The following is a 25,855-nucleotide window of genomic DNA, read 5'->3' as shown; positions in this document are numbered from 1 at the left end:
GCTCCTTGGTCGGGCCGAGCTCGGTGCCAAAGCCTTTCCGGATGGGTATGTCGTCGTGGGCTTAGTGCACAACTTCTCAATTTGGGCTCTTGGCCTACATTGGGTCTCCGTCTGAGGGGCCTAGGGTTTCTGCGGCTTGGTCTCTTTGGACCTGGGCCATTCTCTCATAGCCCCCTCACAATACATATATTTTATCTTCCAAAACAAAAGTAAACAAAATTAAGTTTGAGTTACATGAATTGATTATTAATTTTATTTGATTATTACAAAATGTCACCATCAGTAAAAGACGATAATTGTATAAGCCTTATATGTATTTTAAAATTACCTAATAATTAACATTATACTTTAATCTATCAGTTTTTATTTAGGTTAAGTTTGGATGTTGAATTGAGTTGAATTGAAATAATAAAATATTATTAGAATATTATTTTTTAATATTATTATCATTTTAAGATTAAAAAAATTAAATAATTTATTATATTTTATATTAAAATTTAAAAGAATTATAATAATAAATTGAAATAATTTGAGATGGATTGATAAAAAAGTTGTCATCATGCAATTTTGATACTTACGATGTTACCAGAAATTATAAGCTTTAAAATGGTAACTCGAAATATTTCTTTCGAATATATCGAAATATTTCTTATCTTTATATTCGAAAGAAATATTATCTCCTAAAATTGTGTGTCATGTATAACAAGAAAGTTATAATTCACCACTCATTAGTGTACGTCATTATTCAATGGAAGTTTATAAGACTTTGTCGGTGTTTATCTCCAGCTTACGTGGATCCAACTCGAAAGAGAAATTCCTGGTGCCAACCATGCCAGTATTTAGGCTTAGTTTATTTTTAAAAAACATATCATATCATATCATATCAATTCATCTCATCTCATCTCATATAATTATAAATTTTTTAATTTTTAATATAAAATAAAATAAAAAATTTAATTTTTAAAATCTCAAAATAAAATAATATTAAAAAATATATTCTAACAATACTTTATTTAACTTTTTAATTTTAATTTTAATTCTTCTCATCTCATATTTTTACTAAAACCGACTAGTTCTAAATGTTGCAATTGAGCAGACAGATCGATGGTCAGGAATAATAACGTACTTTTATGACGTTGTCTAATCGAAAAATAAAAAATAAAAAAATATTATCTAATATTAACACTACAAGAAAATTGTTTATTTGTAGCCATTTAATTCCAGCGAAATGATTATTTACAGCTAAAATGAGTCTGTTTTGGTCACAAATAACATTTTCGCCGCAATTAAATGACCACAAAAACTCATTTTTCTTGTAGTGTAATTAAGATAAAGTCCGTATATATCCCTCTAAAGTCGTAACCAGCTTTGAACTGAATAGCAAGTATATATCATCAAATGCCGTTCCTGGTCCTACGGCAAAAGTGCCCGTTTCAATCATAGGATGACACATGATCAGGCCGTTGTGAACAAAATATATGTGTGACGAATCACGTACGTGTCAAGCAATGCGTTGGTCTGAAAACCCTATAAATTTTCACTCACATGTTGTGAGCTGCAGTACCAAGTTGAAATCTCAGAGTTTCGTTTCATTTACAGAGTTTTTGCATTCCAAAGAGAGTATTAAATTTACTGATCATGGACCAATCCCAGAACGCAAGTCACGAAGCTGGGCAGGCCAAGTGCCAAGCTCAGGTGAGTTGTATGCATATATATATATATATATATATATATATATATATTTACATGCATATCTATATTTAGAGTCCACTCGAGCCCTTTAAACCTGCATGCATGATCGCGATGCATCTAAAGCGATGGTAGTTATGATGCGTTTTTCCTGTTTGGTTCAGGAAAAGGCGAGCGGTCTGATGGAAAAGGCTGGCAATACTGCTCAAAGTGCCAAGGAATCATGCCAAGAGGTTCGCCAAAGTTTTTACTACGTTGGAATTTATATATAAACACATCATGAAATCAAATCAAGATGCTTTTTCTTTTATAAGCCATCAAGTTAAATGCTTAATTATCTTTATTTGAGATTCAGACAACTGCCTGTTTAATCTCATGCATGAGGCTCGCATAATTGATATTTGCTGAAGTATGGAGTTCTATTTCAGACTACTCAGCAGGTGAAGGACAAGGCGCAAGGGGCTGCTGATGCTGCTAAGAGTGCAGTAGGAGCGAACAAATGAAACTAATAATCTATCTAGGAGCTCATCGATCGATCCAGCCCTCTGCAAATAAAATCTCATGCCATATATTGACTTCACTTCCATTTTCTTTCTCTTAGCACTTTCTCTTGATCTTGCTGTCAATGATGTGGTTGTTAATTTGTCCTTTGAATTAGGAAGGGAGCTCTTTTATAGAGTGTTTTGGAGAAGTGCATGCACATTAATGTTTCCTGATCGATGTGCTATATTAGCAGTTCGAAATTCCTATCTATTGCAATAAAAAATAGACAACATTGCAATCCAATTGCAAATTATGCTTCAATGATTGTAATTATCGAAAAATATGACACATGGTCTTTATTATTAGATGCCCTTTATAAAATCAAGAACATACACGTGAACAAGTAAGTAAAAAATAATCACGATTTTGGGAAGAAGAGGAGGAAATTATTGAGGTAGAACTAGTTCCACTTTCTTTTGGTACTCTATAACACCCTAATCCAGTACTAGGCAGCTTTTTAAAACTTTTTACAAGAGATTTATACATACGAAGAATCCAGTTATTTTTTGAGTTATTTTTTATTGATTATGGGTCTAAATTGTATTTTGATAAATATCGAATATTCTTTTAATGAGCTTACAATTTTAGTAATATTCTTAGATATTTTTGGGGTAAGAAAATTATAAAACAAGTATATTTTTCTTAAGGATGAGTGGAGACCCAAAAAACCCATTTATTAAAATTCTTTTTGTTAACTATGAATTATGGGCGAAAAAGCCGAAGCTCATAAAATCTGGTATCGGCCCCCACGGCATACACGTACGTTTCATGCGCGTTTGTTTTCGCTAGGGTAAACAACCACCTTTATTTTTACATGTTACACTGTACACAAGTGCACGCACAGCCCCCCCAGACTCCTCTTCATGCACACGGCTTCATCACGTCCGCGGCATGCATGATGCACGACTTCTTCCTTCCTTTTCTAGGGTTTGTAGCAGTTTCCTATATATATAAATATATATATATATATATATATATAAATATACACGCTACACACACTCTTCACACACACACCCTTCACGTAAATTATCTTCAACCTAAGCTAGAGTTGCCGCCGCTGAGTTGCAGTGAAACAACACCTCCACGTAACTGCCGCTAGCTCGCTGCCCAGCTCTGCGCAAAAACTACAACCACCACGCCACCGTCCAACTTTAGTGCACCACTCACGGCCAGCAGAAGACGAGCACCACCACCGTTACCCAGCCTTGAACCCACAAGTGGAGCCACCATGGGTCTTCACGCAAAGCCTCTGTTTGCACCACACCGTCTAAAACCAAGCCTCACGCCTCCACACACCACCACGTTGAAACTGTCACCCACTGCACAGCAGTGCAACACAAAGAGGGAGAGCCACGCTGCCGTGGGAACCACCCTAAGCCACCCTTGATTCTTCACGTCGCAGCCACTTGGGAAGCACTGCACGGCAAGCTCTATTTTTCACACCTAAAAACAGAGCAACCCACGTCCACGCCGACAGCCACCGTGACCCTCCCAAGTTCAACCCCTCCGAGTGCCACCCCCACGTTGCCCAGCTGCTACAGCTGCTCCTCCGTGTTGCCGATGAAAGGCTCCCTCTAACTCTCTCGGTCCCCATCCTCTTTCACGACGAAAGCTCTCTCTTTATGTAGTCCACTGCCGCCGCCTCAGCCACCTCGCCGCCACGTCGTAGCTGCCCTTTCGTGTGCTGCAGACGCTCCCAGCCACGCCGCCGTAGAAATTTACCCAGGCCGCCGCCACACGTACCCTTCTCGGTAAGGATCCGTCATACTTCCCCTCCCTGCTCAGTGGAGTTTGGTTCAAACGGGAAAGTATAATCTGTAGTTTCTCCCGTAAGAGCATTAGTATTGGTCTATGCATATGCATATGCAAAGTTAAATTTGCATAATATGATCCTAAAATCTTCCACATTGGCTTATGCATATCCAAATATTTAGCTACCTATGAATAGTGCTTATCCAAATTTGGATAACCACTATTCACCCTACAAATCATATTTAAATAATTATTTCTCTCTCCTCCCACTCTCTCTCACACAATCCTTTCATTTTCTCCCTCCTCCAACAACAAAACAAACATTCACTTGCACATTCATTTTATTATTATAATATATTATATATATTTTTTTCATTTTATTATATTTTTAATATATTATTATTAAAAAATTATATTTTTTATTATTATATTTGTATTATTAATGTCAAATGTATGTAGTGGATGTTAATTGTAAAAAATATATAAAAAAATAGATTTTAGCAAAAAAGTAATAATAATAAAATAATAATATTTTATTATTATTTTGTCTCAAATATGCATAAGTCAATGTGAGAATTTTGCTTGAATAGCAAAGTGGATATGCAAAAGAGGTAATTTTGCATATGCATATGCATAAACCAATGCTAATGCTCTAAAGCATGTTAGCATCAACTTTGGGTGGTATTACATTGGTACCCCTAATTTTTAAAGTAGGCTTGGACTCACAAGGGCCTTGTTTAGTATTGGGCTTGATTTTTAGTTGGAGTGGGGTTTTGTTAATGGGTTGGATATATTTTATTTACACATAACCATTTTATTATCCTAAGAATTAATGGAATTATTACATTAGCTAGAAATTTTATTTTTATAAAAATAATTTAGAATTAATGTATTACTTGGAGAAATTAAGTTGATATTGATGGATTTGGAAAATGATGACATTTTAGGATTATGAGAATTTTAGGTTTTGAGGAATTAAAATAGGACGATTTTTAGCACTTCAGGTTTAAATATTGGGATACGTGTTCGATTAGAAATTTATGAAAATTACGTGATAATTTTATAGGTGATAATTAATATTTGCTCGGCACGGTTGTGGAAAAGTTTTGAAAAACTAAAAAAGTTCAGGTAAGTGGAGTTCCTATACTAGAGTTTGCATAAAAGGAAAACGAAACGAGGTTAATTTTGAAACTATTCATGTTTGTTTTGAAAAAAAAAATCTGAAAATAACCTCAGATATGTGTTCTGCATATGCATGAAAGCTGTACAAGAGAAAATATTTTCTGTCATGACTGGTATAGACATGAGCTAATTTTGCGCATTCTATTTCTGAACTATACAAAAAGAATGAATATGAAATTTATGAAAATTTGTATATGTGATGTGAAAATGTTTTGAAACTATTTTTGAAGATGTGAAAAGATCTGAATTTGTTCAGTACTCTATTTGGATATGTTGTGGTATCTGAAAACCTTGGTATGAGATTCTGAATATGTATTCCAATTAAGTATGATTTTGATGTTCTGTTCGATTTATGTTACGCTCCAACCACGAGTGATAATAGTGGCATACGGCTCAATCACAGGTTATAATAGTGGATATGGCCTAACCACGAGTGATAATAGTAGATATGGCCCAACCACGGGTAATAATAATGAATACAGCCCAACCACGGGTTATAATAGTGGATACGGCCCAACCACGAGTTATAATAGTGGATACGACCATTCCACGGGTTATAATTGTGGTTTATAACCCTACCACAGGGGGTTAAACATTATATATGTCCCAATGCGATGCTCTGATATGATGAAGATGAGATCTTAGATTTTGATATGCCAATGGATTTTTTAATATGTTTCTAAAAGTTTCACTCTAATATTTTTTCTAATATGTTTTAATTTTACATTCTGAAAGTAAATATTTTGTTCTGCATGTTGAATTTCGAAAATGCTCATGTTTACATATTAGTATATGTTCTTTGCTTACTAAGTTGTTGATACCTCATCTCTTATCTCTACAATATTTTTCAGATAATTTGGATATTTCAATTGAGAATTATGAAGTATGGGTGAGATGATTTAGACATAGTGGATTAAGTATATAAAGTTTCTATGAGTATTGATGAGCTTTATTAAGAAATTTTGTTGTGTACTAATGATGACTTGGCATTTTGGTAGATTGATTAAATTGAGAAAATTGGTTTGAATCAAAATTTTTATATGATGTTAAAAATTTGGAGTCTATAAATATATTGTTTGAATGTGAAAGTATACCTTTGAAATTCGGATATGAGTATGCTTCAGAGTAATGCTGCAAGTCCTTATTATTCGCAGTTGAGCATGCAAAATATCCTAATTCATTGACCAAAGGTGTTTATGTATAATATGATTATGGAGATACAACATGGATGACTTCATCGATGAACATGCATATTTGTTTTTAAGAGACAAGACCACATGTCCACGAGTGACTTTGTCCCAAATTTATTAAGAAAAAAATTTACTTATGACGAATGAATATCGTGGAAACAACTTTACAACTGGTGAGTTAAATAAACAAACAATTTTGAACCCAGGCCTAAAAATCAGAAATAATGATAATTAAAAGAGAAAAAAAACTCTATACTTTTGAACGAACAATCTTCATATAAGGACAACCTCTCTTCTCCAATCTAATAATACATTTAATAGCCAAAGGTAAATCTAAAAATGAAAATCATAATTCATGACGACCCTTTGCTCCACTACGAGCCAATCCATCCGCCGCCGCATTGGTCTCTCTATAAGAATGATTCATAGAAAAATTAATCCCGGCAAGTAATTGCAATATTTCATCCCAATAATCCTTCAAATACCACATCCGACATCCCATATATTTTTGCCTGTATCCAGTTAATTACTAACATAGAATCCATTTCAATTTCCACCTCCTGAATACCCAAATCACGAATATTTTGTAAACAATATAATAAACCCAACACTTCCACCGCATTATTAGAATTATGGCCTGTAAAATTTGCAAAACCACACACAAACTCACCTTGATCATTTCGAATTACACCACCCACACTTGGAGGAACCGAGTTACTAAACGAACTACCATCCACATTTAATTTAAACCAACCATTTTTTGGCCTTGACCAACGTACCTGCTTCATCACCATCGATACTGGAGCTTGAATCGACAATTGCAAGTCCTTCAATATTTCTTCATCACGCATGGTTAGAGCTTTAGACTCCTTGAGCCACAATGCAATCCAGGAAACCCAATGCAATATAGAACACTACACCGATGTTACAGCTTCGAAAATCCCTTACACCGTCGCCACCATAATCTCCAAGTAATGATCGATAGAATGATACCAATTAATTGGCCCTTTTGTGTTGACCCTCTAGCATGTCGATGCCAACACTCCACTCTTCCTCTCCAATTTATCCTAGCCATATTTCTCAAGCCCAATCGATTAGAGCACATACTCCAAATCATCTTTGCAAATTTCCTTGTTGCAAGAACATGGCTCATATCCTTGTAAGCACCAGAGATACAACAATCGCACCTTGAAGCTACTTGAATACCCACTTTGCAGATCCTATCATCAACGGGCAAACATTCATGCATAGCCTTCCACATAATGACTGAAATCTTCTTAGGAATCGCCCCATGCCATGCCCATTTCGCCCAAGGGATTTCCTGAAATCTAGACCAAATACATTACCAAGCGTTACTAGAAGAGAAATCCCCATTCGGATTCTTCAGCCATATCAACTTAACCTTTCCGGATTTCAGGCAGCCCAGTTGTTCCACCAATTCCTCTGCTTTTTCCATCCCCACTAGGTGTGAAAACATATCTACATTCCATCCACTCTTAGTTTTACAATCCTTCAATAATAACTCTAGAAGTTCACTCATCTCATATTGTGCAGAGATTGGCCCATTTCCAGGCCAATTATCCCTCAAAAAAGAAAGATTTTCATCTCACACCTTCCATCTTGAATTTTCCAAAACCTTTGACAGAGAAGACATAATCATTTTCCAGAAATTCGACCCTTTAATCATAGAAACCAAAGAGATGTGTTTTGTCCCAACATATTTGTGTCGAAAAAACATCGCCCATAACGAAAAAACATGTGTTATGGGTGTAGAGAATTTCGATTTGTTGGCATTTTCTTATTTTTCATTTGTGTATTATCTTACGCTTTGGTATTGATCACATGTTTCCTCCGTAATCTAATGCGAGAAGATGGAAAAGCGGCCCATGGGTAAGGATAGCAACAAGAAAACCAACCACAAAATTAAGAGCATAGAAATCATCTCACCTCACATCATCTCATTATTACAACTTTTTCAAATTTTCATACAAAATATAATAAATAATTCAACTTTTTCAAATCTCAAAATAATAATAATATTAAAAATAATATTTTATTCAACTCATCTAAAACTATCTCATCTATCGATATTGGCATGGGAGATACTCTCAAGTGTAGAAGTTGCCCTTCTTTTTTTTCTTTTGGATCTATTTACTATTTCGATAGCACTCAACTATTTAATTCGGTGTTAGCAGAAGAAATTCCAATCCGTTTTCCTAAAAACCCTAGAAAAAAGTAACTTATTATCTTATCAAAGGTTGGAAGCTGCTTCAAGTGATGTGCAATAATATTGGGTTGGCAGTCTTTTCATTGTTTTCATCAGCGTGATCTTGCATGCGTACAAGATTTTCGTCCATATATATATACACACATCCCATGACAAATGGCCAATAGCTAGCAAAGGAGACATAGAGAGATGTACGTGACAAGGCGCATTTCGGATTACAAAAATGCCCCCAGCAAGCTCTCAGCACCACCACCTAGAGCTTCTAATTCAGGTTATATGGTCATCATGGACGACGAACAAGAACACGAGGGAATGCGTTGTTGGGGTCGTTCCTATTTAGAACAAGTGAAGATGTTACAGTTTCCGCAAAACAAGTTCCTGAGAATCTGGGATGCAGATGGAGCGATAGATGTCTTGTTCATCCCAGTTCTTGGCGAGCCCCTGTCCTCTAACCTTTACTATGTTATCCGTGCAGATGGCAGTGACAAAGGGTGTGAATAAATTATCACTGCAAGTTGGCGAGAATTCTTTTAATTTTTCTTCTTGACCAATAAGTTCTTAACTTTTTATTGACAAAGAAAGAATACTCATCTTGATTTTGCAGGCAAGCATGCTGGTGCTCGATGGAAGATCAAGATAAGGTCAAGTACTCGTGTTTTGGAGATTAGCCTGCACAATATGTGAAACCAAAAGCTTTTCATCATAAAGATTTGTACCAAATAATGGAAATTCGTAACCCGCGCTCTATGGATTTCTATGCCACAGATGTACTTCCTAACTGTAATCCTCCATCGTTTCTAAGAGAAAAATATTGGAAACCTACACAACGCCCATGTTATGGTAGTTTTGATGATGCTCCAGGGCTCAATTCTTCACTTCGAATGAGCCTTCTAGAATTTGACTGTCCTATGAGTAACAAGTGCTCAACTCCTATAATCGTAGGTAAATGGTATTCTCCATTTATGTTCATAAAATAAGAAGGTAGTGTGAAGAACCAAATGAAGAAATCTTTGTTTTACAAGATAACTTTAGAGCGATATTGGGAGGAGATTTATTCCCAAGAGAATCATGGCGATGGTGGAGACATTGTGATTGTGAACACAGATATAGGAAGAGAAATTTATAGCCTAGCTGTCGTGAAAGCACAGAGTCAGTAGACATGTTGTTGGCTTTGATGGTTTTATGTTTATGGTGCGCAATCAGAACACTGGGGGCGTGGGTTTGAGTTCAACCCTTCTAGATGGAATGAAAGGGATTCAAAAGGAAGGAGGGTGGGTTGATGGGACAAATAGCAATGTGAAGGTGGAAAAATTAGTGAAGATGAACAATCTATGGAAAAGATTTTGTTGTTATGTGTTGGTGGAAAGCTTTGTTTTGAGAAGAATGGATGGAAGTACAGTGTTGAATTGTGATTTCAGACACCACCAATGGATCAAAACCAAATGGGAGTCATGAATAAACTCCTAAATGGCTATCCATGTGATTTTCTTATTGTTTTGTGGTTAACTTATATTTCTACTAGTAACAAAAAAAGTGATTCTATCCAAACAAGATGCAAAAGAGCACCCCTTTCTGGAGCGATGCTTATCGTCTCTAGCTGCATATCAAAGCAGCCCTTATTTTCTATGAATAAACAAATATCATATCCATCTTTTTTTTTCTTTTTTTTTTTTTTTAAACTTGATTGGCCTTTAAAATTGGGGACTAAGCAAATATTCATTTGTCTCCAATTTTCATTTATTTTATTGTCTATTTACATGACTGTAGCAAGCATCATGTATTAGTACAAAATATTTATATCATGGTGAAGAGAGATAGAAGTTATAGAACAAATTATAAGGAAGAGTGGGTGAGAGAATTTTGGTTGTGATCACGTGCTGGAAATTTTGGTGCTGAAATGGGATTTTTTTATTTTAGGCACTCAACGTATGGGAGGGAATCAGGGATCCTACTAGCAAATACAAAAGAGCTTTGCTATACAATCTTTACCCTACTTTACATTCTATATATTTTTTTAACTTTTTTAATTTTTAATAATTTTTTTGAGTTTATTATTTTTAAATTATTTCAAATTTTCTATTCATTATTTATATAATAAATATTTGATAAAAAAATAATAAAAATTAAAAATAATGTGATGTATGGAGTGTTAGAACATTAGTATTAGATTGTCTATCATATTCTTTAAATTTTGACTAATATGTAATTTTTTCACTTTTAACTAATCATTCAAAACTTGAAGTCTATATTAGATTAGTCATCACACTCTCTATAATAATAAAATATTATTATTTTTTATTTTATTTTCATAATCTTTAATAACCTCTAACAAATCATATTCATTTTTATTTTCACAATCTAACAATTTATAATATAATAATCTCATATGTATATAGATGGTAAAATCTCATATGAATAAAAATTCCATATCTATAATATAATAATCTTAAAAAATACTTTTAGACTTGCTATAGTTCTTTTCATATTTGAAAAGAAGAATGGATTTACTGTAACTTATAGTTTGAATTAAAACAATTTAGTTAATTCAATGTGGAGCAAATATGGATGATGTTTGTTAAATTTAAAGATGAAAATGTATTTAGCTAATCAAATACCAATGCTCTTAAGAAGTTATGAAGATTTTTTATTTTTATTTTTATTTTTATTTATCCACGTCAGCAATTCGTGCAATTCGTGTGGGAGCTTCCCTGTAGCGCTGCTCCAGCAAATAGGAATGCGACTTGTAAGAGCTTGGCAATACCTTAACTATTGTGAACTCTAAATTTTGATTAAAATTTTAGTCAAAATTTTAAATTTTAGCTAAAATTAAAATTTTTGAAAAGGTTAATTTATATTAGTATAATCATTTTAAAATCAAAATAATAATATAATATTATATATTATAATAATTTTTTAAATTTTTTTATATTTTACAAATACACTCTATATATTAATTAATAATTTAATTTTTACTGTCTAAACAAATTATTTAGCATAAAGAAGAAATGAAGAAAAAAGAAATATTTTTTAATAAAATATTCTTTTGGTTGGTGAATAGTAACTCATCAAATATGACTTTTATTTTTTATTTACTATAGTTTATAATTTGATTTAAAGTGATTTGATTAATCTAATACAATTGATTTTAGAAAAATTTAGTCAAAATTTAAATTTAACTGACATTTAACTAGTCCAATATTAATGCTCGAGTTACTGACACGGACACCATTTCAAAGCATTGGTTTGGAGTCTTATAAATTTCACCATTTTTCGGCATTTTAGAATCAAGTTATATTAGAGGAGTACAAGTCTTATTGTATAGGTTTACGTGTTAAAAAACTTGAAGAAAAAAAAGCCAAATTAGTATTTATTTGTTAGATTATTCTGATATATCACGCTAAAATATTGGGATTCATCTAAAAATTACGGTAATAATGTGTGAATTTCATAAAATTCGATACTGTTTCATAAAATTCTCGAATTACGGTAATAACGGGCAGAAAGAGCTTGTTTTTGGGCCCGGGCCCGGGCCCAGAATGACATTTATAAGTCACCGAACTTAGAACGCAGTATGGACGCACCCAAGTTGCAGGGGGTTTGATCGACTTCCTCGAAACTCTTACCAGTTATAAATGCATCTGCACTCCCAATGCCCGCAGACTACAAGCAAAGGAAAACCCAAAACTCATCATCCTCTGGTCTGTCACTCTCCCGGAAGAAGTACAACAACAACTTGAACCACTCGAACAAGTTCAGAGAAAATTGAATGGCCACTCATTTTATTTCCTCTGGAAACCCAATTCCCAGTTCACTGGCATCAAGCATCCACACAAGAGGTAACTCCACCCAACTTCACTTCTTATTTTTTTAAGGGAGGCCGGGGGGTGGTGGTAGTTGGGAGATAGCTGCTTTTAATGTATTTTCGTACAAACCCAAGTTGGATGAAGTTCAGTTTTGCTGATTGGAGTTTATTATTGCGGTGAGAAAGGCTCCGATCGGATGCTAAGAGTATGCATATCAGTAGTACATGGTAGTAAAATAGATCGTGAATAGTAATAAAATATCCGTGAATAATAGTGAACTAATAGTTGGAAACTGTAAATAGTAGTGAAGTAGTATGAAAACAGTTGTGTTCCCACATACGCAGCCGGAAATCTTGGTCAACTACATTGGTTTTATGCATTCTGTGGACTGCGGTTCTGAGCTCATAGCGGGCATAATTTGTTAACCTGTTAACTCTGTAGCTTGTACTTCCCGAATGTGATATAGTTTAGCTGGCCGTCTTAATGAAGATTGATCACTGATGCAGTATTTTAACCTTGCCGACTGCATGTGTGGGCATCACCCAAAATCTTTTTCAGTGTTTCAACATGTAATTTTCTTAGGAGTAATATCAGAATGAAAATTGTACTGAACAGGTTAGGGAATATGAAAACAAGGTTTTGCATATACGTGGAACTCTGGCATTGAATGAATTAGTAGATGGTTTGTATTTGGATGATCGGATCATACCAGTCTTGACTTAAAATTGCCGAAGTATGTAGTTCATTCCCATTTCTTTACTGAAAAAAATCATACGGGGAATTCACAATCATAATATGTATCACTATTTCATAATACTAGGAAAAACCCATTTCTATTTGCAATTGAATTCCTTAAAAATCTGAGGTAACTCATTGTAGAAAACATTTTGACATCATTTTCCGCCAAGTATTTGAGGCCTTCAATATGTGGTTTCTTAATAAAATCCCCCATACAAATGGTAACCTGTTTAATCTTGAGGCGTTAGTTGTGCACCAACTTCTACTTGTCAAAAAAATATTTGTAATACCTTTCATATGCTCATGTCCCTTCAGTTGAGAAGGAATGGCTTGGGAATATTTCCCTGAAGGCAAAGCCAATGTATCTGAGATTTTCAAATGGCCATAGAGCAAGAGCCGCTTTAAGCGCTGATCCAAAATTAGTTGAAATTCCCCGTCAGTGGTACAATCTGATCGCAGATCTTCCAGTGAAACCCCCTCCTCCATTGCACCCTAAGTCTTTCAAACCAGTCAAACCCGAAGATTTGTCTCCCCTGTTTCCTGATGAGTTGATTAAGCAGGAGGTGAGCAATGACAAGTTCATAGACATCCCAGATGAAGTTCTTGATGTGTACAGGCTTTGGCGCCCAACCCCTCTGATCAGGTTTGTTTTGCTATTCTGTGATGCCTTTTATTTTCTTGGAAATCTTTTCCATCTGCCATGGAGAAAATCGTCTTATATTTTCCAGTTGAATTTAGAGCCAAGAGGTTGGAGAAGCTTCTCAATACGCCTGCCAGAATTTACTACAAGTATGAAGGTGTCAGCCCTGCTGGATCACACAAACCCAACACTGCAGTTCCACAAGTCTGGTATAATGCTCAGCAAGGCATCAAGAATGTCGTGACAGAAACTGGCGCTGGTCAATGGGGATGTTCATTGGCCTTTGCGTGCAGCTTGTTTGGTCTTGGCTGCGAGGTAAGGAACACTTGTTCCTAAATGTTGACTCATGTCAATAAATTGAAGAAGACTAAATCCAAATAATGTTTATTCATCTGATTGGCTTGTTCCAGAGGGATGACTCCATTCACATATGAACTATCAGATTTGACCATGTTTACAATACTCAATATAATATGAAGAAGGTCTTCCTAAGAGAATAACATAGAAATCTTTTGCAGAAACACTCTTCGTTTGCTTGATTTGTCATATATCTGGGTGAACGAAGAGGTTTTGAATGCACTAAATATTTATTTATTTTATATTTCTTATCTTATTTGCAAAGATACAGCTAAAACCAAGTCTAATGATACTATTATTCTCCTCGATAAAAGCTATCTGGACTTTTCTAGTGCCACCAAGTACATTCTGGTCCAAATTTATCAATCAAACCTGGTGTTAAAATATCATGTGAATTTTATTGATTCAAATTCCCTATTAGGTGTGGCAAGTCCGTGCTTCTTATGATCAGAAACCATATCGAAAATTGATGATGCAAACCTGGGGTGCAAAAGTACACCCATCTCCATCTACTGTTACTGAGGCAGGTAGGAAAATTCTTCAAATGGATCCATCAAGCCCTGGAAGTCTAGGAATAGCCATTTCAGAAGCTGTGGAGGTTGCGGCTATGAATGTTGATACCAAATACTGCCTAGGGAGTGTTCTCAATCATGTTTTGCTCCACCAGACTGTTATTGGCGAGGAATGTCTCAAACAAATGGAGGCTATTGGTGAAACCCCAGATCTTATCATAGGGTGTACTGGTGGTGGGTCCAATTTTGCAGGGCTCAGTTTTCCATTCATCCGAGAAAAACTCAATGGGAAAATGAACCCCATTATAAGAGCAGTTGAGCCTACAGCATGTCCTTCATTGACCAAAGGTGTTTATGCATATGATTATGGTGATACAGCAGGGATGACTCCATTGATGAAGATGCATACACTTGGTCATGACTTCATTCCAGACCCAATTCATGCTGGTAATATGTTGTGGGCGTTGAGAACTCAGATTTATTGGCATTTTCTTATTCTTCAATAATGTATTTGTCATTCTACAGGGGGATTGCGATACCATGGAATGGCACCTCTAATTTCACATGTCTATGAATTGGGTTTTATGGAAGCTATTGCGATTCCCCAGACAGAGTGCTTTCAAGGTATATCATATTGTTCTGGATGCATTATAGAACTGAGATCAACTTGTGGAACGTTTGTTGTATGCACGGAATGTTTAGTACTGAAGCAAGTGAAGACAGGCTAAGACCGTACCTTCTCTTTGTTGCAGGTGCCATACAATTTGCGAGGTCTGAAGGGTTGATACCAGCCCCAGAGCCAACTCATGCTATAGCTGCCACCATTAGGGAAGCTCTTCGATGTAGAGAGACTGGGGAAGCAAAGGTTATTCTCACAGCTATGTGTGGACATGGCCATTTTGACCTGCCAGCTTATGAGAAGTATTTACAAGGGAACATGGTTGACCTGTCATTTTCAGAGGAGAAGATCCAAGCATCACTCGCCAAAATTCCTCGAGTGACTAATTCTTTTTCTCCTTAATTTCTATTGCCTAAGGACATGCTGTTCACTGCATTCTATGTATCAGACACAATCGATGTCTAAACATTGGTGAATCAGAATCAGGGCTGACTTGAGAGGAAACAAAAAAAGTCAGTTGTTGAACTTATCAGAGCGAAAAAAGAGTTACGGGTGTCAATAAAGAAAAGTTCGGCAGTGTTTATGAGGTGAACAATTATTCATGATAGAGATCATTCAGAACCATAAATAATGTTATCTAATTGGTATTTAACGGTCTAGGGGGTCATGTTAGTGGTTTTTAAGATTGTCATTTGGTGATTACCAATCAAAAACAAAAAAAGATTGTCATATGATATGGTGAGAGAACGTTTCTTTTGCTGGATCTATTCGTAGTGGCTCATATGATAATTGGACCAAATATCTTAGATTTAAAAATAAAAATAAAAACAAAAACAATGCATCATAACGGGACCAAGTTACGATGCACATAGGGGGCCTAGCTACGATATGCAGAGAGGACTCAATCACGACCTACAAAGAGGATCGATCTATGAAGCAGAGAGGAGAAGAGCTATTTACGACGCAGAGACCTAGTTTTGATGCACAGTATAGAGGTTCTGATGGACATGTGGCTCCAGCAAACTATGTGCCTTATGGGCCTGTAACACCAACTGCCCGTGGCATAACTGGATTTCAAGGACTGCCTCGAGGTGGATTTAGCAGACGAGTGGGAGTCGCCGACAGGCATTGCCCTGCTATTCATGGTGTTCTTTGTGGTGTGTGGTTGTGATTGTTTGCAGTCGAGATGAAAAGGAGATTTACTATTCATAAGCCTTATATAACATGAAAAATGCTTGTTGTAAGCGCCTGGTGCAAATGTAGCTAACGTGGAGATACTTGATGGGAGAGACACCGAGCTGATGTGAGAGAGAGAGAGATCGAGTTGATGGAGCTGATGAGAGAGACAGACTGAGCTAATGAGAGAGAGACGGAGTTGATAAGAGAGGAAGAATTCATTTTAAATCTGACGTGGCATGGACGACTGCATGCCGGTTGTATCTAACGACTGTATATAGAAGAACTGATATACCATACATTACAATTTTTTTTTAAATTGTTTTTTATTTTATTCTTTTTAAAATAATTGAAATTTTCTACTCATAAATCATATATCACAAGAAAAAAATTAAAAAAATAACAAAAATTGTGATGTGTAAGGCTTATGAATAGAATTTATCTTTTATAATTATGATAAGTGGTCTTATAATAAATGGTGTCTATACAAAATTTGTAAATTGGTGCAAAGAAATAGTACAAGATTCAATTCAAACCAAACAACTATCCTTTTTTTTTTCTCAACAAAAGGGTAGGACCAAGCGACGAGATGACTTTCCTATCAGAATGTGACTATAGTAGCACCCAACCCGCTGGGGAGCCAAATAGGAGGGGCCTAGATGGCAAGAACCGCAAACACTCCCTACAAGTCGGACCTGAGCCATAGCCAAACCCCAGCTCCACCAAGGCATCAATGGTCTATGAGTCAATGAGTCGCCAATAATCCTGAGCGCTTCTCGTTGATAAATTCAACTCTAGGACCTAGTGCCCAATATCAAACTCATGGACCATTGAGCCACCGCCCTCAATGGTAACCAAACAACTATCTACTTGAGCAGGGAAGGGACTATATTTATTTCAAGTTTTATGATGTAATATGAACAATCTACTTGCTAAGTTACTTGCTTCTGCTTAAGCTATAGAATTTAAATTCTGATTCAATTCGATTCATGGAATCTCTTGAAGGAAAGGTCACCTTTAGAATAAATCAAAGTACAATTTTTACTTTATGATTATGGCAAATTAAGCAATTCAGTATAACTCTCTGCACATCATTAAATTCAAATTGTCCGAATCTACATCTCATTCCAAAACTTGCCTATTGAACCTTGATGGGTTAATTTCTCAAATTCAAATAAAACTCGTTTATTTTTAGAAAACATCTCATCTAATTTAATCACTATAATTTTTCTAACTTATAATATAAAATAAAATAAACAATTCAATTTTTTCAAATTCTAAAACAAAAATAATATTAAAAAATATATTATAACAATACTTTATTCAACTTTTTAACTTTAATCTCATCTCATATCATCTCATCTTTGAAAATAAATGAGCCCTAAATGTTGTTCTTTTTAAATTTTGAAACCTTCGATCATATTGTTTTAATGCAATATATTATAACTATTTTTTTTATTTAAGTAGTTTAGGTTTTGTAATATCATTTTTCAAGTAAAATATAATAAATAATAAAAATTGATATTACGAAAATGATAATAAAAATTGAAAAGGAGGATATGTAAATTTATTTATTCCCACTTCGAAAATATCCGGTTCGGGCTGAAAAGCATTTCGGCACGTAATAGTTTCAACAGCAGTGCTACATGCAACCGACCCACGAAACCGTGGGGGAACCGTGGCTGACGTGGCCATTATATTAAAAAAAAAACAAAAAAACAAAACAGAATGGAGGGAAAGTTGAGATTTCAGATTTTAGAAGTTCGCTTCCGGGTCTGGACTCATTGCATAGAGGAACCAATACCTGCAAGGGTATGGGATGTGCTCTTTTTGCCGGCCTTTGCAGCAACTCAATCCCGGTAGGTGCAACACTGACTCTGGATAAAGAACTACTGTTTCCAAACCTACTGCTGCTCCCTGCCATTGAAGAACCAGTCACAACGCCCTGGAACAATCCCGATGCAATCATGCCTCCCATGTTTCTCTCCTGCTCCAGGACCATGCTACTGTGAGTAGCACAAAGACCACTCTTACCCCTTGCAAATTTCTCACATTTCCCCTCTCCCCAAGTGCATCGCTTGCCCCCGCCGTGGGCCTTGCAGAAATATGTACTCCCTTAAACTATAGGCACTCTTCCCACTTGCAGAAATCTATAGGCACTCTTCCCACACTTCTCAAACTTGCACCGCTTCCCTCCTCCATGCTTGAATCAGTGCGGCCACGTACACTCTTTGTGCAGCCTGGCAGTGCACATCTCTTTCCACCACCATGGGCAACACAAAACTTAGAAATACCTGCTTTATTACACGTTGCGCAGACAATAAGAGCAACAAAATTATGACAGTGATCGAAGTGCCCATTCTAGAATAAATAAATAAACAAAGCAACTTTAGTTGCAAATGACTAAGAACACACGGCAAGCACATGTGATAACTTTTACCAATTCCTAGTTCCCTGTATAATAGAAAGAGGGAAACTCGTGAAACACAATAATACATACATTAACAGAGAAAACAGACTTGTGAAACTAAGTTCCCTGTTTTATTCGATTGCTCGTGGCTTGAAGGGGGGAAAATAAGGCTTCGTGGGTTGAAGAGGAAACATACTTATGAAACTTGAGGAGACGAAATCAGATCTTGAGGAGGAAACTTGAGGAGGAAGGAGGAAGAGGGAAACTCGTCAGACGAGACGAAACTCAGAGGATTTTGCGAAGATGGAGATGGAGAAGGGTAGATGGAGAAAGATAAGAGGAGAAGCAAGCAAAGTGGACGGGAGAAGGGGAAAAGGGAGAAGGAGATAACAGGCGAAGTGTCTTTGAGGAATGCATATCTCAAATGAAACGTTCCGTTTCATTAAGCCACCTGGGACACGGTTACACGACGGTTACCCAAGTCGGTTGTATTCAGCATTTTCGTAGTTTCAAACCCTTGCGGTCCATTCCGTCATAAAAATTTCGAAAACTTTATATTTCCCGGCAAAGTCTTAAGAGTCCAGCGGTAGAAGAAGAAGAACGATCCGCTTCACCGCCATCTTCCCTCTTGGCCCTGCCAACCTCACGGTCTGGATCTCTCTCTCTCTCTCTCTCTCTCTCTCGCAAGACCTAATTTTGTTAGGGTCCTGACTGGTGACGTTTTGCCGACAAGACATTGCTGGAGAATAGAGGAAATTTATGTTTTTTTTCTTCCTAATGCTCGACTCATAAGAACTTTAAGGTTGACGATGCTAATAGTTTCGAAGTGTGATCGATTGAGCTATCTGGCTTAGCATACTCCCTTTCATATTCCTGTAATGCTTCGGTTATGCTAATATTATTTTTAAAATTTGTGATCCTATTATGTTATGTCTTGATAATTTTAGTAATACATAGCGGAATGAGTTCTGTTTCACTTAGATGCTCTCTCTTATTTGTTAAACATGCATATTCGTTAAGATTCGTAGGGCATTAGGCTTTCATTGAAACTGCCTGATTCGGAATGCTGGCTCGGTTGCAAACTGTGATGTTTGCTTTTTGATTATTCTGCTAGCGATTATTTATTTTTTTATTGGCACTGGGTGTCTAGGAACAGCGTCCTGACTAATCTGCACAGGCTCTCGACAACAAATTTTCCGCAAGTGCACTTCTGATAATTCAAGGGAAAAATCCCCCGTGTCCGATGGTACTTAGAGATTGTTTGCGTCCAATGAGATTTGAACCTTAGACCTATGGGAGTATATCCCTAAGGCCTTTCTATCACTTGAGCCAACCCCTAGGGGTTATGATAGATTATTTATTTCTGCTGGTAAGTTATATACGAATTTAGTAAGTTTTGAAACCCATGACGTTCAGTCTAATCCTCCCCTTGTAGAGCTACCATTTTAGTTAGAGCTCATTGATGTGATCAATAATTATATTGTCTGTGTTAAGATTACGCATTATGTGTTTTGTGAAGTTATACTTCTGAAGTGCTTGTGGATTGGGATCTAATGCCAAGACGTTACAGAGTTGATGGCTTGCCCGATCCAGGGCATGGAGTCTGTAGTAGCAACAGTCAGTGGTTACCATGGCTTGGAGCGGTTCAACCTCATAAAGCTGATTTCGTATGCTGGTGCGAATTATGTCGGTGTATTGTCAGGATCAACAACACACTTGGTGCGTTTTGATCTCTGGCTTTCATTTAACCTTAACATGTTCTGCACCAATGGATTCCCAAATTTGAAAATGAAGAAAAAGGAAAAAAGGGAAACTGAGATGGAGTTTTCAATAAAAATAATTTAAAAAGTGCCAATATTGAATATATTGTCTTTTGTTGATGGAGGATATCTGTTTTACTTGGTTGTTTAGGTGTGTTTGAAATTTGAAGGAAAGAAATATGATTTTGCCAAGAGGTTGAATAAGATAATAGTCAACCATCGATGGGTTGAAGAATGCATAAAGCAAGGAAAGCGTGTCCCTGAGCATCCTTATATTTTGAATAGGTATGACTAAGTTCCATCCTTTTCAGCTTTCCCTTATCAATAGAAAATAATACACTTTATTTTTATGTATATGCAGTGATACTGGTTATCCTTGAGCTGCTGTTGGTATATGCCAACGATGCAATTTATGGTTAGGAAACTCACGCTTTCAAGATGTTATTTGTATGCAGTGGGGAAGAGGTGGGGCCATTATTATTGGAAATCCCTCTTGTTACTGTGGGTGTGTCAACAAACAATTGTAGAGTGCCTGCTGACAAATTGAATGTTTGTGACAACTCTGGAAAACAAGCTGTTGATTTGGCGTGTGAAGTTTCTGGTCTCACAACAAGAACTGAATCTTGTTTGTTAGGTAAGGTAAGTAGCGGGCTGCGGCACTCTCTAAATGATGCATATATATCCTTGGTCCCCAGTGTAGTTGGCAGTACACACCGATTTGTCCGTGCAACTTAGTCTAATATTATTTTCAAAGCGCACTAATTTGACAGCAGCGTATTAGCTTTGGATTATTTGTTGCTCAAGACTTAAGTTTCCCCTCTAAATGAATCATAGGGTTTATTTTCTGATCCTCAAAAGAGCAATGACACTTCTCATAAATCAAAGCACAAGCTGTTTAAAAAGGCTTCAGCAGAGCAGAACAGGCCAAGTAGCAGATACTGTTTAGAGGAGCCTCCTTTATCTGGTTTATATATGCAGGTAATAAGTTCCAGTACAAATTTTCCTGCTTTATTGGGAGAATAACAGTTTCTGCAGAATGACAGTTTCTGCCGAGTTTCAGAATCTAGCTGATCTAGAAATCTTATCTTCTTTTTTTTTTTCCAAACTGAGTGATTACATTGGCATGCAAAATCTCAGCAATTGAGTGGCTTGCGTAAGATGCTAGCCTTGCTTACAATGTATATCTGCTTGGTTATTTTCAAAGTTATATTTATGTGCTGTCAGAGACTATTACTTTTTAATTTCCCTGAACATTGCTCTAAACTAGTCTCACTAGTAGCACTGGTTTTGCTTTATGAGTTCATACATATTTCCTCTGCTCATATCTCAATCTTTTTCATCATTTGCCTTCACAAAAAAGAATTAGCCGTCTCTTGTGATAAGTACTGAGAATTTTCCCTTTTTTCCCATGAAAAGCATGAAGAGTCCAGTTTCTGTTCCTCTGAGCATCTGGATAAAGAGAAGAGAGAGATATTTAATGGTAATGGACGCCATATTTTTTCTGAACCTTCATGTAAAGGAAGGAGGCTTGTGAAAAAGAATATTTGTATGGACATGGAGTCTGCAAATGTAGATTCTAACCAAGAGTGCAACCCAATTAGAGTTCATGACTCGTATAACAATTTTTCAGCTTTACCCATGTGTTCGGGTGGTACACAGAATGCCCATATGCAGAAAATTGGGATAACATTTGATGATCAATTCCATAATCAAAGAGGACTTAGAAATGAAGGTCGAGAAGCTTCCAAGGATTCAAATTTATTTGTTAAGCATCCATCAACTGCCTTGGAAGGAACTTCACAGTATGGGTGTACCAATGTTGATGACTTAAGCGAGGGGATCAAAGATGAGAGTCAAATTGAACACGTTACTAGATTACCAACTTCAACCGAGTTATCATGTGTTATTTGTTGGACGGATTTCAGTTCAACCAGGGGGGTTTTACCATGTGGACATCGATTTTGTTATTCATGCATCCAGAACTGGGCCGACCATATGGTATACATTCTTCTCTTGTTGATATATGTCCAATCCAACTCCATTAATATGCTTGTTCATAATGTTAAAGTTACAGTTCATACTTTAAAGCTCACTTGCATTATTCTGTTAATTTTCAGAACAATGAGAACTTTTTGTTTTCAATAGAAATAAGGGAGAATGTTGCTTCTCAAGGGAGTTTTAGTTTTCTGAAATTGTAAGTTGCCTGGATGAAGCAAGATAGCGATCCAAAATAATTGTTCTGCCAGGAGTTCATGACTGAGATTTTTGGATCATATATATATATATATATATATATATATTATCTTCTCTTTCTGAACTTTTAAATGATAAAGTGACACTTATCATGTATCAATGCTGTGCAGCATTAGAAAATTAGAGGAAGAAACTTTTCTTTTCATTTCTTTTTCTTTTTTTTACTGAGGTTTTTTCCTCTTTTCAAGCCATCAACATATTGTAAGTGTTGGAATGTGAGATTCAAAATGGATTAGACAAACGTACTACTTTGTGCTCTTAATGTCTTTTCACTTAGTGCTCATAAGTTGGCGATCATGTATGTAGGCTTCAAGGAGGAAGATTTCAACTTGCCCTTTGTGCAAAGCGATTTTTACTAGAATAACAAAGGTTGAGGATGCAGCCACTACCGATCAGAAAATATACTCCCAAACTATTCCTTGTGCTCCCTCAGACTTGGATATTTTTATTCTCACTGATCAAGAGACACGCAGTTTTGGTGCTCAGGTATGTTCATACTAGTGATCCTCTCTAGGTTTGGCTTTGCTTCTCAAAATTTGCTTGTAGGAGTAAATATTAAGACATCTTTCTACTGCTTCCTTTTGACTTCTTGTATATAATAGAAGTCCAGTCATTTCTTACTATTAAAATTCGTAATTTAAAGATTGGGGAATTAGAATAATGTTCTTATGATGCATCCCGAACCAGAATGGCACATATTCTAATAATTTTTTTTTTCAAGTGAAAACCTATATTTATATAAATTAAAGAATACCAACAGTATATAAGTGAAATTATATATATTATAATGATAGCCCAGTTAGTGTTAAAGAGCATAATTGTCTATATTTTGACAGTGATATGATTTGTTTTTCCTTTTTTATTAAGACACACATGTGACCTTAAGGATCCATTATGGAGTGCAACAATAAAATTCTCTGGTTGTTGGGTGCAAGTGCATAGGATGGCCAACCTTCTCTTGTTAGTACAGAAAATATTCTAAGGTCTGTACCATGCCAACGTGTCCATATATAGCTTCATCCCGATCGGCCATTTGCCTTGCCATGGAGAGTTTCATTGGCCATTACTAGTCATTGATAGCTATTAATTTCTTCTTCTTCGTTTTTTTTTTTTTTAAATATCGGGGAACCTCTCCAAGGCAGGGCCCTTCAGACCCACCCATGTAGAGTAAACCCTGGTCCCGCACACCGCACCCTCGGAAGTTTCCATACAAGGAACTGGTTAAATTGCTGGCTTTTCACTAGGGGGTGTGCCTCAAAAGATTGTTTGCATCCATGAGGTGTTGAACCTTAGATCTTGAAGGGAGTGATACCCCAAGACATAGCTATTAATTTCTCTAACTTGAAAATGACCCTTTGGCCTCTGTGGACTTATTTTTCTTGAATTATAAGATTTCCATCTTCATGTTTGAACGGCATGCGATTATCTACTCTATATACTACAAACATGTGCATGACATGAACATATATGGCATGCTATTGGAGACATGAAAAACTGAAAAATGTTAAAAACACACAGTCCCACCCATCAAGGCACGACAAGAACATGATGTCCTGCTTTTCTTTTTTATGATAGTGTTTGTATTTGCTCATTGGTAAATATCCTCAGGTGTCCAATATAATAGTAGTCCATCATGCATTGTTTGAACCATAATAATTAAGTCCGAAGTCAACAAATCTATTTGAGATTCTGGATACATGTGAAGTGTACCAGATAGATAAACAAATGAATACTGGCATGCGGCACTTACAGGGACTCTATCAGTGAATGTTTGCATGAGTTGGATCTTTAGTGATTCTTTAGTTCTCACCCAGATAATTTTAGATTCTTGTGCAGATTTGGTAGATTTTGTAGCTAACTATTTGTTTGCGTTACACAGTCCTCCTTTGCACCTACTTGCAGCGCATGCCGTTGCCGGGAGCCTGAGGATCTGCTCATCAGCTGCCATCTTTGCCAGACGCGACGCATCCATTCCTACTGCCTGGACCCTCCCTTGTTACCATGGACGTGCATGCATTGCAACGACCTTCGGATGATATACCATTACACCTAATAGATATCTTAAAGTCACGAGTGTACGTCTACGATGCTCAAAAATGTATTGATCCCTCATACAAAAATCAGGTGATTCTATATTTTTGATCCGCGAGATCAATTGACCCAATTAGTTGATTGATATAGGCAATTACTTAGTTGGAGAACCATCGGGTTTCACGTTTTGCCTTTTTGTTTGTGAGAATTATTGCTAAAATTGATTAGGAGAGTGAAGCCTGAGATAAGTTGATATGATTGGGTTTTAGATACGAATTTATGGACTCCTTTAGTTGGTATGGACTAAATCTAAAATGCCAAATTAAGCTTTAATGGGAAACCTTTGGTTGTACAATTGATATTTTATTATTCTGGCTAGAGAGCGATTGTTTACTGAGAGAAGAAATCTGAGTGGGGTGTGGCGATTAGCTTTCTGCTTTCTAATATATATAGAATAGAAACTGACCATTCCGTCTTGTGTATTTTGTTTGTTAATGAACATCAGGAATCGTGGCTTGGATCCGCGTGTAAGCCCAGACTCTGATGTGTGCAATATTTTGCTTTGTCTAATCTATATATAAAAAAATCCACCAAATAAAAAGGTAGCTTTATTTTATTTTATTTTGGAAACAAACTCATTGAAACTGAAACTGAAACTAATACATATTACTTACACAGTGGGGAGTTTCCTCCAAATCCACCATGCAATCTGAAACAAGAAGAGCACTTTTAGCAAGAGTGTGAGCTATTACATTGCCCTAACATGCTTAGTGATACAAACATCAAACATAGTAATTCTAGACCTTATATCAGACGTGATCATTCCAAAATAACTTTCATCTAGTGCATGCTTATGGATCCCTACTACTACTATCTTAGAATCTCCCTCCAATATGATCTTTTTCATACCCAGTTCAAGAGCAAAATTAACTACTGTTAGTGCACCTATTGCCTCAGAAATTAAAGGGTCAGG

General features: G+C 36.2%; 3 protein-coding genes and 1 pseudogene across 5 annotated transcripts; all 4 read left to right on the top strand.

Moving 5' to 3' along the window:
- Window positions 1-1,543: 1,543 nt before the first annotated feature.
- On the top strand, window positions 1,544-2,475 carry LOC109001341 (late embryogenesis abundant protein 2-like). The gene is made up of 3 exons (XM_018978590.2): window positions 1,544-1,695; window positions 1,854-1,922; window positions 2,118-2,475. Exons 1-3 carry the CDS (start codon window positions 1,639-1,641, stop codon window positions 2,190-2,192), a joined length of 201 nt encoding a protein of 66 aa, XP_018834135.1. The 5' UTR covers window positions 1,544-1,638; the 3' UTR covers window positions 2,193-2,475.
- A 6,297-nt stretch (window positions 2,476-8,772) lies between these two features.
- On the top strand, window positions 8,773-10,038 carry LOC118344172 (annotated as a pseudogene).
- Window positions 10,039-12,171: 2,133 nt separating this feature from the next.
- Window positions 12,172-15,899, top strand: LOC109001340 (tryptophan synthase beta chain 2). Its single transcript, XM_018978589.2, has 6 exons — window positions 12,172-12,419; window positions 13,440-13,767; window positions 13,863-14,079; window positions 14,543-15,080; window positions 15,159-15,257; window positions 15,386-15,899. The coding sequence occupies exons 1-6, from the start codon at window positions 12,350-12,352 to the stop codon at window positions 15,652-15,654; spliced, it is 1,521 nt and encodes a 506-aa protein (XP_018834134.1). The 5' UTR covers window positions 12,172-12,349; the 3' UTR covers window positions 15,655-15,899.
- Window positions 15,900-19,369: 3,470 nt separating this feature from the next.
- LOC109001339 lies at window positions 19,370-25,137 on the top strand. 3 transcript variants are annotated; one of them, XM_018978587.2, is made up of 8 exons: window positions 19,370-19,486; window positions 20,409-20,557; window positions 20,750-20,883; window positions 21,054-21,237; window positions 21,433-21,576; window positions 22,015-22,596; window positions 23,158-23,337; window positions 24,731-25,137. In XM_018978587.2, exons 2-8 carry the CDS (start codon window positions 20,414-20,416, stop codon window positions 24,902-24,904), a joined length of 1,542 nt encoding a protein of 513 aa, XP_018834132.1. In that variant the 5' UTR covers window positions 19,370-19,486; window positions 20,409-20,413; the 3' UTR covers window positions 24,905-25,137. The 3 variants fall into 3 exon arrangements, with proteins under 3 accessions (XP_018834132.1, XP_035544520.1, XP_035544517.1); XM_035688627.1 differs by having other exon boundaries at window positions 24,754-24,877; XM_035688624.1 differs by lacking the exon at window positions 21,433-21,576.
- The last annotated feature ends 718 nt before the right edge of the window (window positions 25,138-25,855 follow it).

Source organism: Juglans regia, chromosome 1, assembly GCF_001411555.2.
Source record: "Juglans regia cultivar Chandler chromosome 1, Walnut 2.0, whole genome shotgun sequence".
Taxonomy (NCBI): Eukaryota; Viridiplantae; Streptophyta; class Magnoliopsida; order Fagales; family Juglandaceae; genus Juglans; species Juglans regia.
Note: the sequence above shows the minus strand (reverse complement) of the source record. Positions and strands in the feature narration are given on the sequence as shown.